Consider the following 14,282-nt stretch of genomic DNA (forward strand, 5'->3'; position numbering starts at 1 on the left):
CTATGGAAATCCTATTGGATATGCTTTCAGTCAAGCATCGGAAATCTACTCCTTACTATCCGAGATGCAATGGACAGGCTGAAAGTAGCAATAAGACAATAAACACTATTCTCACTAAGGTGGTGCAAAAGAAACCAGACCAGTGGGATTTGAAACTTCAGACTGCTCTATGGGCTTATATGACAACTTATAAGGTAACTACTGGAATGACACCATTCAAAATGGTGTATGGTACTGAAGTTGTGGTTCTTATGGAGTTTGTAATCCCCAGTCTGAGAATGGCTGTGAAGTATGGATTAAACTTCAACCATAATCTTAAGAAGAGGCTGGATGAACTGATGCAATTAGATGAACTCAAGCAAAGGGCTATATTGGAACAAGAAATTGTTCAACAACGAAGGAAGCACTGGCATGATCGCCGAATTAAAGTTCGAGAACCAGAAAGGAGACTTAGTGCTTCTATATCAGTCTAGATTGGGTCCAAAGAAGCCGAACTTGAAGATTGCCTGGGCAGGACCTTTTGAGGTGGATTGGGTCTTCTCCAATGGCACAGTCAGACTGAAAGATTTATTTGGACTAATGTTACCAGGAGTATATAATGGAGCAAAGATTAAGCTTTATTATTATGAGACCAAAGAAACTGAGTCAGAACAAGGTACTAAGGAACTGGAGGTTGCTGATCAAGAGATACCGGAATCAGACATTTTTGGACTTTTTCATGTGCAACCAGTTCTAGCTTCAGAACCAGTACCAGCAGGACCAGATCAGGCTGACCTTAGAATCAGTACCAGTATGGTCCAGTACCAGTATGGATACACTTTCCAATTTTTAAGCGCCCAACGGTCAAATGGCATGCCAATGCTAATCATTTCAAAGATGGGTCGTAGTCTTGTCCAATGCATGTCTGCCATGACAGCAACGGTGCACAAAAGTCTAGGAGCGGCGAGTGGTGGAGCTTTTATGGCGCGAACGAGTATAACAGTCAGGAGAGTTAGCATTTTTCCTCCTAAATCCCCTGCGCGACACTTCCCTCCTGTCAACCATTCGCCATTGCCAAGCTATGAGGTTTCTTTGCTGCAGCTGCAAACTTCGACCTCTGACGAGACAGTTGACTGTCAGATAGTCTTGCCAGCGACACCAGGAAACGGCTTCGCCACAACAAGTAAGTCATCTTCTCCTTCGCCTGTTTCATTGTCATCAACCTCACGGTGCATGGGTAGAAAGAAACGCTCAAAGAAGATGCAGGAGTCTCTTGAGGAAACCCATGCCATAGTTGCTGAGGCAAAGGCAAGCCTTCCTGTTATCCCGTACTGTAAAATTCAGCGTTATGTATTTACTGATCAAGCATTGACTCTGCTACAACTCTGGGATCTTCGAGTTGTGTTGCAAGCTACAAGGATTGCTTTTGATGCAGATATCATCAAGCAAGTTCTTGATTCCTTTGATGCTGAAAATGGCAGTGCCATGGTAAATAGTAGGAAGATGTCAGTGACACCAGAAGCCATAGCATTTGCATTCCGGATGCCCAATGAGCCCAAACCTTCTGTGGCAAATGCGCAGCAAATCAGTATCGCTCTGAAGGAAGATGAAACGGCTAGACGGAAGCGCAAGGCAAGTGCTCAAGGAGTTTCAGTAGTAGGACTGGAAGCCTCCACTGCTTACAGGTTTGTAGCCAAAGCAGTAAGCCTTAAGAACAACCCAACGTATGTATCCGAAAAATTGTTTGCTATGCTGTTGGCCAAGATACTGGATCCACAGGTTCATATCAACCTTTGCCAAATTCTCTCGCACAATGTACTCCAGCAAACTGCCAAGCTAAAATCTCAAATTGTTTTCAAAGCTTGGTATGTTTGGCAATTTCTGTATTGGGCTACTGCAGCAGATGCTGATGAGCAGGTAAAGAAGGCTTGGAGTGAGAAGCCAATTTCTGAACCAAAGAACATTGAACTGTCCTCAGACAATGAGGAAATAGACAGTCAAACCATTTCAACCGACCTGAAAATGAAAGCAACTGCAGAAGAAGCCGGCTGTTCAAAGAAGCAAAAAATTACACTGACAAAAAGCAATGAATTTTTGAAGCAGATAGAAAGCCAGTCAAGGAAGTAACCACTGAGAAAGCTGTAGTGAGTCAGATTGAGCAGCAATCTGCTCAAAAGACTGTGCCTGACCAGTCAGTTGTAAAGAATACAGTTTCTACTGGGTCTGGGAAAGATCATGGAAAGCCAGTTCCTGTTGAGAAGATAGCAGACTAGTTAGGGGACAAAGGCAAGAGTCAACTGGACAAAGGGAAAGGTCCAGCATTCTCGACTTTGCCTGGTGGAGTTCCTACAGATACTGGAAACCTTCTGCAAATAACTGGTAAAACAAGATAAGTTGCAGCAAATGCAGACTCAGCAATTGAAAGGGCATCTTCTGCTCAGCAAAGCTGATTATGCAACTCTACCTTATGTGGCTCCAGTGGCAATATATGAGCCTACTGATTCTGATCCAACTACAGTCAAAGACAGATCTTCAGTCCTTATACAGTCTTCTTGGAATACAATTGTCACTTGTATTGGACAACTGATGGAGGCTGCTGGATCAGAAGAAGAAGTTAAAAAGCTCAAAGCTGACTTGACAGAAGCACATCATCAGATTGAAAAGCTCCAGAATGAAGGGGATCGGGGAGCACCATAGACTGAGAGTGAGAGAGAGAGAGAGAAGGAGACACACACACGATGTGGGTGGGGAGACTCAAAGGAGTGAGCAGCCCCCTATACACTTATGCTATGTATAAGGTATACAAGTCAGTGGGCGCCCAGACTCTGGGCGGTCGGGCAAGGCACAGGCGCCTATACCCCAACAACCTCCCACTTAAAGGCGACTGTGCCTTTAAGCAAGGGAACCTAGTCTAAAGACTACAAAAGGTGAGAGAAAACCGCTCTCAACCGATGCCCACTGGCTGGCTGTGATCGTGTGCATTCGGCTGTCCTGCTCCCGTGTAAGTCCATACACCACCAGACGTACCGCACACGTACTGCAAGTATATACGCAATACCTGCATATCTCCCTTGTGCACTATGCCATCATCAGTCAACAAACGACTGACAACCCCAACTACAAATGCTCCCACTGCAGCTGCGATATCCGGTCTCAAGATCAACATCTCATACATGAGACCACCAAATGCCGATGCAATGCTAGCGGGCCCTGCTAGCTCTACGGAGCATGCATCAACATATATATCTCTGGCAATAGGCATCTCTGACTGACAAGGCGTGTCAGCCACATGCATCTCCTGACTGTCCGCAAAAGACGCATCAACCTGTCGTGCAACCTCAGAGCAAACCAACTGCTCTAGGTGTCTGCTGGAAGACATATCCTGCACAACTATATCCCCATGCTCACTGTCGAGCATAGAAAGGAATGACTGCATAATCGCTGACGTCTCAGCCTCCTCTGCAATCATCCACTGCAAACATGACCACTCAATCTGCTGTGACTCACTAGAGCTCTCATGCTCTAACTCCGTATGCATAGACTCTTGCACAACGTCCTCCTGTCGTGACTCACTAGAGCAAGATCGCTCTACCTGTCTATCCTGCATAGAAGTATCTCGCACAACTGACTCTCTGCTTTGCTCAGTCACTAGCAAAGCATGCATGTCTGACTCTGTCACCTCTCTGTGTGACTGCTCAAGTCGTGCCCCAACTGTGTGCACAACGAGCTCACTACTCTGCACTCCATGCAAAGTACCCTGCAACCCACAAGCAAAAGAGACTCGCCTGCTCTCTCGTTGTCTACCTGGCTGCGTGATCACAGAGACAGCACCGTCTCTCGCATGATCCACATGCAATGGGTTACCTGTACCACTCCTGGCACCTCTCGCAATCACTAGCGAACCCAAATGCAACACAAAAGATCGCTCAAGCAGCGATACCCGACATCCACTGTCCCATAACTGTCTGACTGAGATCAAATCCCGTCTCAGATCTGGCACATAACGCACATGACGCAGGGTAAATCTCATACCACTGGGCAAGGACAAACATACATCTCCTGTACCCTCAATGTCATACACAGCACCATCAGCCATGTGCACACAACCAAGTCTCCCACTAGAAAACGTGCTAAACCACTCACGATGCGACGTGACATGAAAAGTAGCATCTGAATCTAGTAACCAATGTGAAGACAATGTGCAATCCGATATGCAATCCGTAGACATAAGATCGTCTGAAGACAAGCTAGATGTAAATGTGACATCGTCGTCACAAGCATACTCAATAACCACCGTACTGATCTCACTAGCATCTGTCATGCCCAAATCTGCATCACGCATCTGTCGCCTCCGTTGTCTCAAACGCCTGAAATATCGACGCCTAATGTGCCCTCTATGTCCACAATGCCAACATGTCAAGTCTCTATGCCGTCGAGACTTGCGTGTGGGACCAATCTCTCCCATGGACATAGAAGTGGGACTAGACTTCCGTGTAGACATGGATGTCGCGTACATAGCATGTAAACTGTGCCATAAAGCATGAGTTGTAGTCTCCCTCGAGACCTGCCAGTAAACAGACTCAACCAGATGCAAACAAATCGTAGACATGGCTAACTCATCAAGATCCTGCCAATCATCATCACGCATAGAGTTGGGCTTCGCCGATAAACCACGCAAGGGTTTATCCTGCCCCAAATCCGCCAACGCAACAAGCATATGCTCCTTCCAAGCAACAAAATCTGCACCATCAAACTGTGTCAGACCATAACGCTGGAAGTCAAATGAAAAATCAACCATAATGCTCGCAAAAGAGCAACCAACAATGAGTAGCAAATGTCAACCAAATCAGCCCTAAACTGGCTCGAATCGCATCAACAAAAGTCTGCAAATATGGCTCAAAACCTGATGCAAAGTTGCACCAATAACCGTACAAAACCTTGCACAAAATCACAAGTCAATATGACTCAATCGCGCATAAATATCTGACAAAAATTTGGCAGAGTCTCCTTTGTAACTAGAGCAAAATCTCAACAGTAAACCTCAAAGAGACAATAATATATGCCACAATGGCCAATCCGGGAATAAACTCGACCGGAATCACCTCACAAAGTCATACATATGAGCATACCCGCTCTTGCCGGAGTACCACTCAACGACACCTCAAATGACATACATGTGAGTGATGATTGCTGCCAAAATACCTTTCAATCGATGACCAAATTTCTGCCAGATAACTATAGCAACATTTTGCAAAACCTTGCAAGATCTGTCGCTATGCGCAATGCGAAATACGGCACACAAGGGCATACACAAGTGACTCCAAACTCCAACCAAATGATGACTGAAAATCACCTGTCAAAGTGGGAGTAAACTCAACCACTAAACTGTCAAAGAGCAACCTACAGATACGTAGAAGCTATGGCGAGAACCTGGATAAAATCCAACAGAGTTTCTTCTATAAATTGAGCCAAATCTCAAATAATCTCAGCCATAAACAAATACACAAATCCATATATGGCATACATAAACCGCCAAGACCATGGCAACATAGCTCACTCTCGCATGAGTGGCTCTCTGGACAAATGCATATCCAAAAACCTGTGTACACCTATGAATTTGCTGGTTGCTGCAGAAAATACTCCGTGTGTGTGAGATATACCAAAAACAGTGTTTTTGGGACCCGAAAGTGCACAAATAAACCTGCTGCTGTACTTGCTGTAATTCAAAGCATAATTTCAGAAAATAGACATCACCATCGCGTTCGGAGCATGCCAAAACCCTGGCCTAGACTCCTGGATCATGTAGATCTGACTCTTTATGACGAAGCTACGCAAAAAACTGCGTTTTAGAGCCCGAAAATGGCAAAAACGAGCTGCACACAGTCTTGAACCTGCTCCTGCTCCACTCTGCATGATGCAATGTCCTCTCAATGCAAGCTCCAATGCAAGAGCTCTGCCACAACAGCATCCAAGCACTCGAATGTCAAGCTCTCCTCCGCCGAGCACTTCTCTAACGAGCTCCACTGAGCTCAAAAGCTCCTCTCACCAAGGAAGCCGCAACCACCTCCTCGACCAAGCTTGACCACACCAAGCTCCTAAGCTCCAAAGACAATGCTCCTCAAGCTAAAATCGCTCTCCGTGAAACTCCGCGATTGAAATCCATCGTCGAGAGCGAGCGAGCTATCGCCTCGAAGATCTCAAAGCCGTCATGCTCTCCTCGGTCACCATAGCCCTGATACCAATTGAAGGGGATCGGGGAGCACCACAGACGGAGAGTGAGAGAGAGAGAGAAGGAGACACACACACGATGTGGGTGGGGAGACTCAAAGGAGTGAGCAGCCCCCTATACACTTATGCTATGTATAAGGTATACAAGTCAGTGGGCGCCCAGACTCTGGGCGGTCGGGCAAGGCACAGGCGCCTATACCCCAACACAGAAAGCCCAGGAAGAGCAGAACATACAACACAGGGTACTGGAAGCTCAATCAGAAAGGAATAATGAGTTGTTGAACAAAAAGCTAGCAAAGGCTGAATCTGAAATAATGATTATCAAGAATCAAAGGAATGAAGCACTGAGAGCTGCTCAAGATGAAGCGAGCGGGCGGTATTGAGAAAACTGCTACTGCACCATACAGCTCTGAAGGCTTCTCTGACTGAAAGATACGTCTATAATAGCTTGTCTAAAATTTTAAATCCATCAGGCAATGCTGTTTTCAATTTAGAGAATTTAAAATCCTTGATGGAAAGTATGCAGAGCGATTTGCAGGACACGGTGAGTGAGTACAATAATGCTCTGATGAACCAAGCTATAATGGATTATATTGAACAACAGACTTCTCCGGATGAGGAAGAAGAAGACGAAGAAGATGAAGCTGATCATGAGGAGGATGATCAAGAAGCTAGGCATACAAAGGATGATGATGATGCCCCACCACCATCTCCACCTCCAGGACTTGGTATTGGCAGGACAGGGCCAAATGAAGGAGTCCAGTCACAACTTGACCAGCCAGATCAGAATTAGGGCCAGCACGAAGGACAGACCAAGAGCACCAGTCGGGTGACCAGCAGACTGAAGAGCAGCAGCCCAGTCCCACTGAGAATCAGCCAACTGATGAGTCCTATCTCAACAGAGATGCTAAAGGAAAAATGAAAGTACAGGATGAGGGACCAGTTGCTGATCATCAGCATTCACTGCAGCTCATTACTCTGAATAGGCAATTGAGACATCAAGAGGCCTCCATCACCACAAAGTATCTGGAGGATGATGATCTCTTGACTTACTTGGAAAGATTTCAAAGGCTATATGTGGGAGCTAGGGAAATGGTAGAACATTGGAAATCAACAGCTTTCTATGATAAAGAAGCTTGCCGACTACCTGCGCATCCCAGTACAGTCCAGCTGCTAGAACGAGTTCCTAAATGGATACTCAATGCTGAATAAGAAGGGGGTAAACCTGCACTGGCAAAGGCAGTCTACTGCAGATTGTCGCTCCCTAGCCCTAGAATTGGAACTTCTGCTGGGTAACAAACCAACTTACCGTTGTATGAAGGATGTTAGGGTACAACTCAAGGAAGTTTTGGTGCAAATGCAAACTGCCAGAGGTGTTTTGGATCAAAGAGTCAAAGCCATTCTTGAGGACCAGACAGCCACTAGTAGAGGACCTCAGACAAGAATGTCAGTCGAAGCACATGCAACTGCTCTCCGAACACTGTTCTAGCTAGTGAGAATCACCAGAAAGATGATGCAGCAGGAGAACCAAGCTGTTCTCGATTTCTTAGAATTTGTGTCTGATTCTCCAGTTCTCTTGTATGCTGTTCCAGCAAGAGAAACCGAGTTGCCAAGATTCTTTCCAGCGTTGTATCCTGAACATCAAGAACCAATTGATCGTCTCACATACTTCAAAATTACTAATGAGCTTCATGATTGGTATGAGCGGTCAAATGTGGAATGGAAGACTTGGCAGACGTTGTTCAATGATGCTCTCCAAATCAATGACATTCAGGCACTAGAAGAGGAGATGCAAAGGATCCAGCTGTGCATGGGCCAGTGGAAGATTCAAGTCAGAGGACTGACCAGGATTACTAATCAGTTGCTACATCTTACGGTTGAATCTTCCAAATTGCCTGAAAAAGACATTGCAGCAAAGCTGGGTCTGGCACCACAGTACAGGGAGATGACTGAGATTCTTTTCAAAGCTCGAGTCAAAACTAATCAGCCTCTTCCAGAAGGATGGATCCATACTGCTTTGCATTGTCATAAGCTGGCCAGAACCAGACTGAGTAAGGGCTGGCGTACACTCTATGATCCTAACACCAAAACTTATCATTCTCTCACGCCTTATGAAGCAGAAATGACCACCGACCGGCGGGATCAACTTGAGCAGGAGGCCATTTACCGACTGATTAAGAAGGAGAATGCTGGTACTGGGACTTCTCAGGCACCGTCCCAGTCAAAAGGCAAAGGCAAACGGAAGACGATCCAATGGAAGGATACTGGGTAGTTCCATCTCAAAATTCAGCGGCGACTTTTCTTCTCAGCAGGCAGGGAGAGATGACAGCTCCACCTTGGCCTTTTCCGCTGCCTCTCGCAATCCCTGGTCCTTCTTGAACTCCTACTTGTAATCTTTGAATGGCCATTCTATCAGTGGTCAAGACGGCATCCCAACATCAGAACCAGACGATGGATTTTTCAGTCTCACATCAGATTCAGACAGGGGAATTTTTCAAAAATTTTGGAATCTTGCCAAAATTCAAGAAAGAAGGGAAGGATGTAGACGGCTGGAAAGTCACTATGTGGGAACGTCTTCTTAGAAGATGGGCAGCGAACTACTTAGTAATTACTATGGTAATTACTACAGTAAACCCGAAGTGTATAAATAGGGCCCATTACATTGTAATCGGGTTGGCAATTGTTATCACTTGGGTTAGCGCTTTGGCTATAATTGTACTTGAGAATCATTGGCAGTATTGTCGGCTGTACTTTCTCTCTGTAATCAGCTGTAATCTTGATCTGTAATCCCAATCATGGCATATATTTTAGTTATACTTACTTCTCGTCCAGTCTTCTGAATCTGAACCTTAATTCCAGTACCTGAGTCTGATTCTTATTTCAGTATCCACATTCCAATTTAGTCTCTGATTCCTGTTCAGCCTGCTGTCTGAAATCTTCCCATACTAGTAGCTGAAATCTTTCAACACTGGAATTAGCTGTCTCAAGAGATCAGCTCCAATTCCACAAACCAAGGTATCAATGGCGAGTAAAAGATTGACAAGAGTCAAAAGTGCTACCAAAATCTCAGGAAATCAGCGTGCTAAAGCATCCCAATGGCACAATCAAGCAAAGAGCACACAAGCTACAAGATTTGCTCTCTGGAAGACAACATCAGCAAGCCTTGACATCAGAAACCCTTGAGTTAATCACTCAAGACCCAACTCTGGCACAACATAGGTTTGAACTGCATTGATCTTCAAAGCATGGTAGAGCCAACCAAGGCTATGCATAAACACGGTTGTTCAACCCATGCACACATTCGTCCCGGAGTACGCCATCGAGGAGGAGTGGAAGAGTACTAAGTAATTAAGGGCAATGTTTGAAGAGGGAGGAAAAAGTTTGATGTTAACATGTGATTTTTTGTAAAATTACCTAATAATGACCTTATAATTCATCAAAAGGGAAAATTTAACTGATAATATCTCTTTCATGAATGTAAATAGTGTATACATACTATCAGAAAACCATAAAAAAATAGTCCTTTTTAATTATTTTTCATCATTTTTCTCGATATTGAGACTTAAAAATGGAGAAATCCAACAAAAAACAATAAAGCTGTGTTTTTCAATGGATTTTTTTTAAATTAGTGGAATTTGACTTTGCTTTTTTAGTGCATTTTGGTATTTTCTTTGATTTTTTCAATAAATAGGTCAAAAAGTAATAATAAATAGCAAAGGAGCTCATATGGAAAAAATGAAGACACGGTGGTGATCAGAAGTCAAGGCGGACAAGCACAAAAAATTTCAATCAAATCAGAAAATGGAAGCGGGAAGCCTAAATTAGGCGACCAAACCTACTTTTGCAAAACTCTTGCAGAACGAGCTATAGGAATCCGATTGGGGAAATTTTTGAGTCTAACATAGATTTCATGGCCTAGTAGAACTAACAAGGGAATCTGGAGAAAAATGGTTTGGGAAGTCCGAGTATAGATATCCAAAGTAGGTTAAAATCACCTCATTTCCACTTGTTGCCTTTGGAGAGAGCTTTTCAACCTCTTTCGTGCGTCTTTTCCGGAGTCTACAGTCACCTGTTTTCAACACCGTCTCACATGAAACATGAGGGGTAAGTTCTTTACTCAACAATGATCCATTTTGTACAGCTGGAAGCTAGTCTAAACCCCTAGAAAAAACCCTAGAATCCGAGCAGTGTACGAAGACCTAAGACTTAAAATCTACCATAGCGGCCCGTCAGCTCAACCAAATCGGATGAGATTTGAATTGTAGCATGCCCAACATAATAGAACACTTCTATATCACCAATTGACCATTCGGCAAGGGTCGAGGGGGTCCCAAGTAGAAAAGCTAGGTTTTTGACAGATGCGAGAATAACATTCTGACTCCATAGACAGCTTACCTACGAGGTCTATATACAATGTATATGATTGGTTTTGTGAAATTAATCAAGCAAAGCCCTTGAAAAGCAAAAAACAGCTCGAAGTTACAAAGCGTCACATTCGACATCCGAAGTCAAACTGACTCCAAGTGAGCCAAAATTGGATGAGTTGCTTCACAACTATGTTGCGGACAAGTGCATAGCCTTAAAGGTGACTAATCAACTCAACAGGCAGTGTAATCACAAAAATCAAAGCTTTCAGAGTTGACAAAGCACAAAGTGATGCCGGCAAGACCAAACCTTACCAAATTCAATTTAGGACTTGTTTTACGTGTATAGAATGTGTTTAGGTCAAAAATTTTAAGTTTTGTAAGAAAAATGTGACCACTGTAAATAATCGTGATTATTTACTTTTGCACTATTTTTGCTTGAAAGTTGCACCATCACATCACCTATCACTTGTACACACCTAACACATGCCAAAATTCTCAGAGCTCCCATGTAAAAACACTTATTATTTTTGATAAATCCGGAATATTGTAACTCCTATTTTTCGAGTAAACCTTGTAATAGTTGAGCCAAGGCTACAAGCTTCCAGATTGTATCAACATGTCATTACCTATCTTTAGTTAGAGCTCTCAGATTATTAGTTTTAACCACCAAAGACCTTGGCTAAGGTATAAAAGCCAATTTTTGTAAGTAATTTGTAAGTTTTGGATAATGAAATATAAAGCGTGAGCTAACGGCGCTCACTTCTCTTCTTCTCGCGCTTCCTACTCCCTCTCAGGTTGTCACATTGTAGTCGCGTTTGTTGCATTGCAACCGCAGGTAAGAGCTCTACGCATTGACGTAAACACATCACAGTATTTCGTAGCTTTTGGCGTCGCCGACCTGCGGCCTAATTTCATCATAAGTATGAATTTACACTTCAAAATAAAAACTAAGCATATGCGGGGTATTAGGACATCATTGCTAAGCATTTAGATGCATTTTGGATCGAAAACGATTAGGTCAAAAAATCCACTGCTATTAATAATCGCGGATTTTGACACTTGACCTAAAGTGGATTTGAGACCATAAGCATGTGTGCTTAGGTCTCATAAACATGTTATAGAAGTTTGGTTACGTTTGGATGTCATTTGATGCTATAACGGGCTTTGGTGATTTTAATCACTTGAGTGTAGCTTGAGTTAGATGCGAGTTGTTAGTTGTTTTCCGAGAGATTGACAACCTCTTGTAACCTCTATGCATTAGTCGAGTCAGCTTCGTCCCACGGATTGACAATTTAATCGTGGTTCTTACTAAAAGTGCAATAAAATATGATAGTGAGGTTAGACACACGTCCCACAATACCTTAAACTTGGTGGTGGGGGTTGCGATCATCTCTTTTTTTAAGTTTATTCCAGCCTTCTTCGAGGTTCATGACAACGACAAGTGTTGTTCTCTACCTTCCTTGGTTGTGGGGGGTGTATATACACTTCCTTGGTCGTGGGGACTGTATATACGCTTGCTTATGCATTTTATTCAAAAATTTATAAACAACACGAGTATTTAAGCACTCCATTCAGTCATAACAACATTACTCTCGGCACGTTCCCCTGCATGTGCTTCTTGCTTTTCACTAGTATCGAGTGGTTGATACATTGTGTTACTCATTCCCTTGGTGGTGAACTCATGAAGCCCTTAAGTGCAAGTCTTGTTGTGTACAATCCCCCCCCCCCCCCCCCCCCCCCCCCCCCCAACTTGTGTGTGTGCAATCGTCTACAATGTCCTGCAAAAACAATGACACGTGGCAAAGATCTGACGGTTCAACATGGGGTTGAATTTTTCCGTTTTCTTGCGTTGGGAATGCCATTTTCTTCTCTAAATTTTGGTGTTTTTTAGTTTTATCGGCGCTCGTCGTCTCCTTCCGAGCTCCATAGCCAGCCTCTGCTTTCCGCTTCCTTTCTCACTACGTCAGCTGGAGTGCAATACGTGCTGGGTTCTAATCTGCTTCTGCAAGGATTACTTTGCAGGTTGCTGCTAGGGTTCTCTAGAAGATCGGGCTCAAGCTGGACGGGACTTCTTCTGCGTTTGCTTTTCTACGAGACAAGAGCTTGTGTGAATTTTGAGGAAGCTTTAAGCAGCAGATAGAGGTTCTTTCGAATAGTGAGTACATTTATCGAGCACACCCAAGGGTGGTAAGAGCCGGTTCTTCTGGATCAGTGGCCTTGCAGCCAGAGTTTCTGATCATTTGTTTGTGGAAGGCATTGCTTGTTTGGCTTCTCCTTCTTGTGGGCGATTCAGCTTGAAGCATCTTCTGGCTTCTTACAATCAACCTTCATTTCTTACAATCACACGGATGCTTTTTACCGGTCGTTAATCTGTGCTCCAGGTTTAAGTGTAGCCATGGCCTTCCCTTAGCCTGGACTATGGTTGGCTACACATTGCAAGGTTGATTTTGCGGGTAGCTGCCTGAATTGGTGATTTCGCCCATGCTCTTTTTTGGACGCCCGCTATTTTGTAACATACCTAGCCCTTACAGCAGATAACATGCATTGATAGGTTCTAGGCATCTGCGACAATGGTAAGTCTTTCTGATGGAGAGAAGTGAACCATCTCTCATTCCAGAATGGCTCAAAGGAGCTTCTGGAAGCGCACTTGCTTCACCGTACCCTGTGTTCTATCAAGGTATGCTGGAATCTTTGAAGTGGACATAATGAATTTTGTGTTGCAGATAGCTTTTTAAAATTTGTTTTTTGTAAATTTCTCTATAGAAGATGGAGGTAACTATTCTAGACCCAGGGTTAGCCAGCAAGCTGCAGGAAGTCACACGGATTATGATTCTCCTCGTTGTGCAGCTTCTTTTGAACGCAGTTCCTTTTCTTCCGGCAGGAGAAGCCATGGCAGCAGTTCAGTTGATCGAACAAAGATGGATAGAGAGAATCACTCTCAGGCACGGTTAAATTTGAGCTTGGTGCGGAGTAGCTCCTCCAAGCAAGGCTATGCTACCCAAATTAGAGAAAAAGAGCGAGAAGGAAACAGGACTGAAGTCAGAGATTGGGTGCAAGATGGTGAAAGATCCGTCTGGTCCAAGGAAGTAGACAGCCTTTCTGGTATTGGTTTAGAGGAGAGACAGAAAGAGAGGGACCGTTTGGAGAATGGGAGATTGCGGCTCATTATACCTGGGAAATCAGGAAGCCACGACTCTGATGCCAAGTTGCGACGACCACAGTCCATGGGACTTTCTCCTAGATTGTCTGAAAATAATGCATGGAAACAGACCGAGGGTGCTATGCCCACACCTTCTGCTAACTTACAGAAAGCTGCTTTCGAACGCAATTTTCCTTCTCTCGGCTTAGATGATAAACCTGTGAGCAGTCCAATTGCAAGCCCCCGTCCACTTTGGCAGAGTCCATTACGCTCAGATTTAGGTAGAGCTTCATCACCTGGATTGATGGGGAATATGGGAAGCCCTTCGATGACATCATTGTCCATGAATGGTGCAGCTGGAGGAACTGACCCTTGGAACTCCGTGCTTGTGGAAGGCCCTTCTTCAATTGACCATATGCAAAGCATCAGCTTGGGGATGAGTGCTTTATCGTGCAGCACGTCAACCCCGTCGTATGTTGTGAGCTCTCCTGCAACAACTGGAACTGTCCTGAACATGGCTGAAGCCTTGAGCCACCCCCCTCCACGTGTGCGCACTCCACCACAGGTAA

The 14,282-nt window shown here is 44.3% G+C and overlaps 1 protein-coding gene across 2 annotated transcripts in view; it reads left to right on the top strand.

The window, feature by feature from the left end:
• Nucleotides 1-12,445: 12,445 nt before the first annotated feature.
• Nucleotides 12,446-14,282, top strand: part of LOC147458559 (uncharacterized) — a 37,867-nt gene continuing 36,030 nt past the window's right edge. Inside the window, exons 1-2 of one of the 2 annotated variants that reach the window (XM_086513214.1) lie at nucleotides 12,446-13,251; nucleotides 13,338-14,278. In XM_086513214.1, coding sequence (XP_086369340.1) covers nucleotides 13,161-13,251; nucleotides 13,338-14,278 — 1,032 coding nt within the window. In that variant the 5' untranslated portion in view covers nucleotides 12,446-13,160. The remainder of the gene's footprint in view (nucleotides 13,252-13,337; nucleotides 14,279-14,282) is intronic. The other variant, XM_086513215.1, reaches the window with a different exon arrangement.

The sequence above is a fragment of the Adiantum capillus-veneris genome, chromosome 5 (assembly GCF_014529385.1).
Source record: "Adiantum capillus-veneris isolate H3 chromosome 5, ASM1452938v2, whole genome shotgun sequence".
Taxonomy (NCBI): Eukaryota; Viridiplantae; Streptophyta; class Polypodiopsida; order Polypodiales; family Pteridaceae; genus Adiantum; species Adiantum capillus-veneris.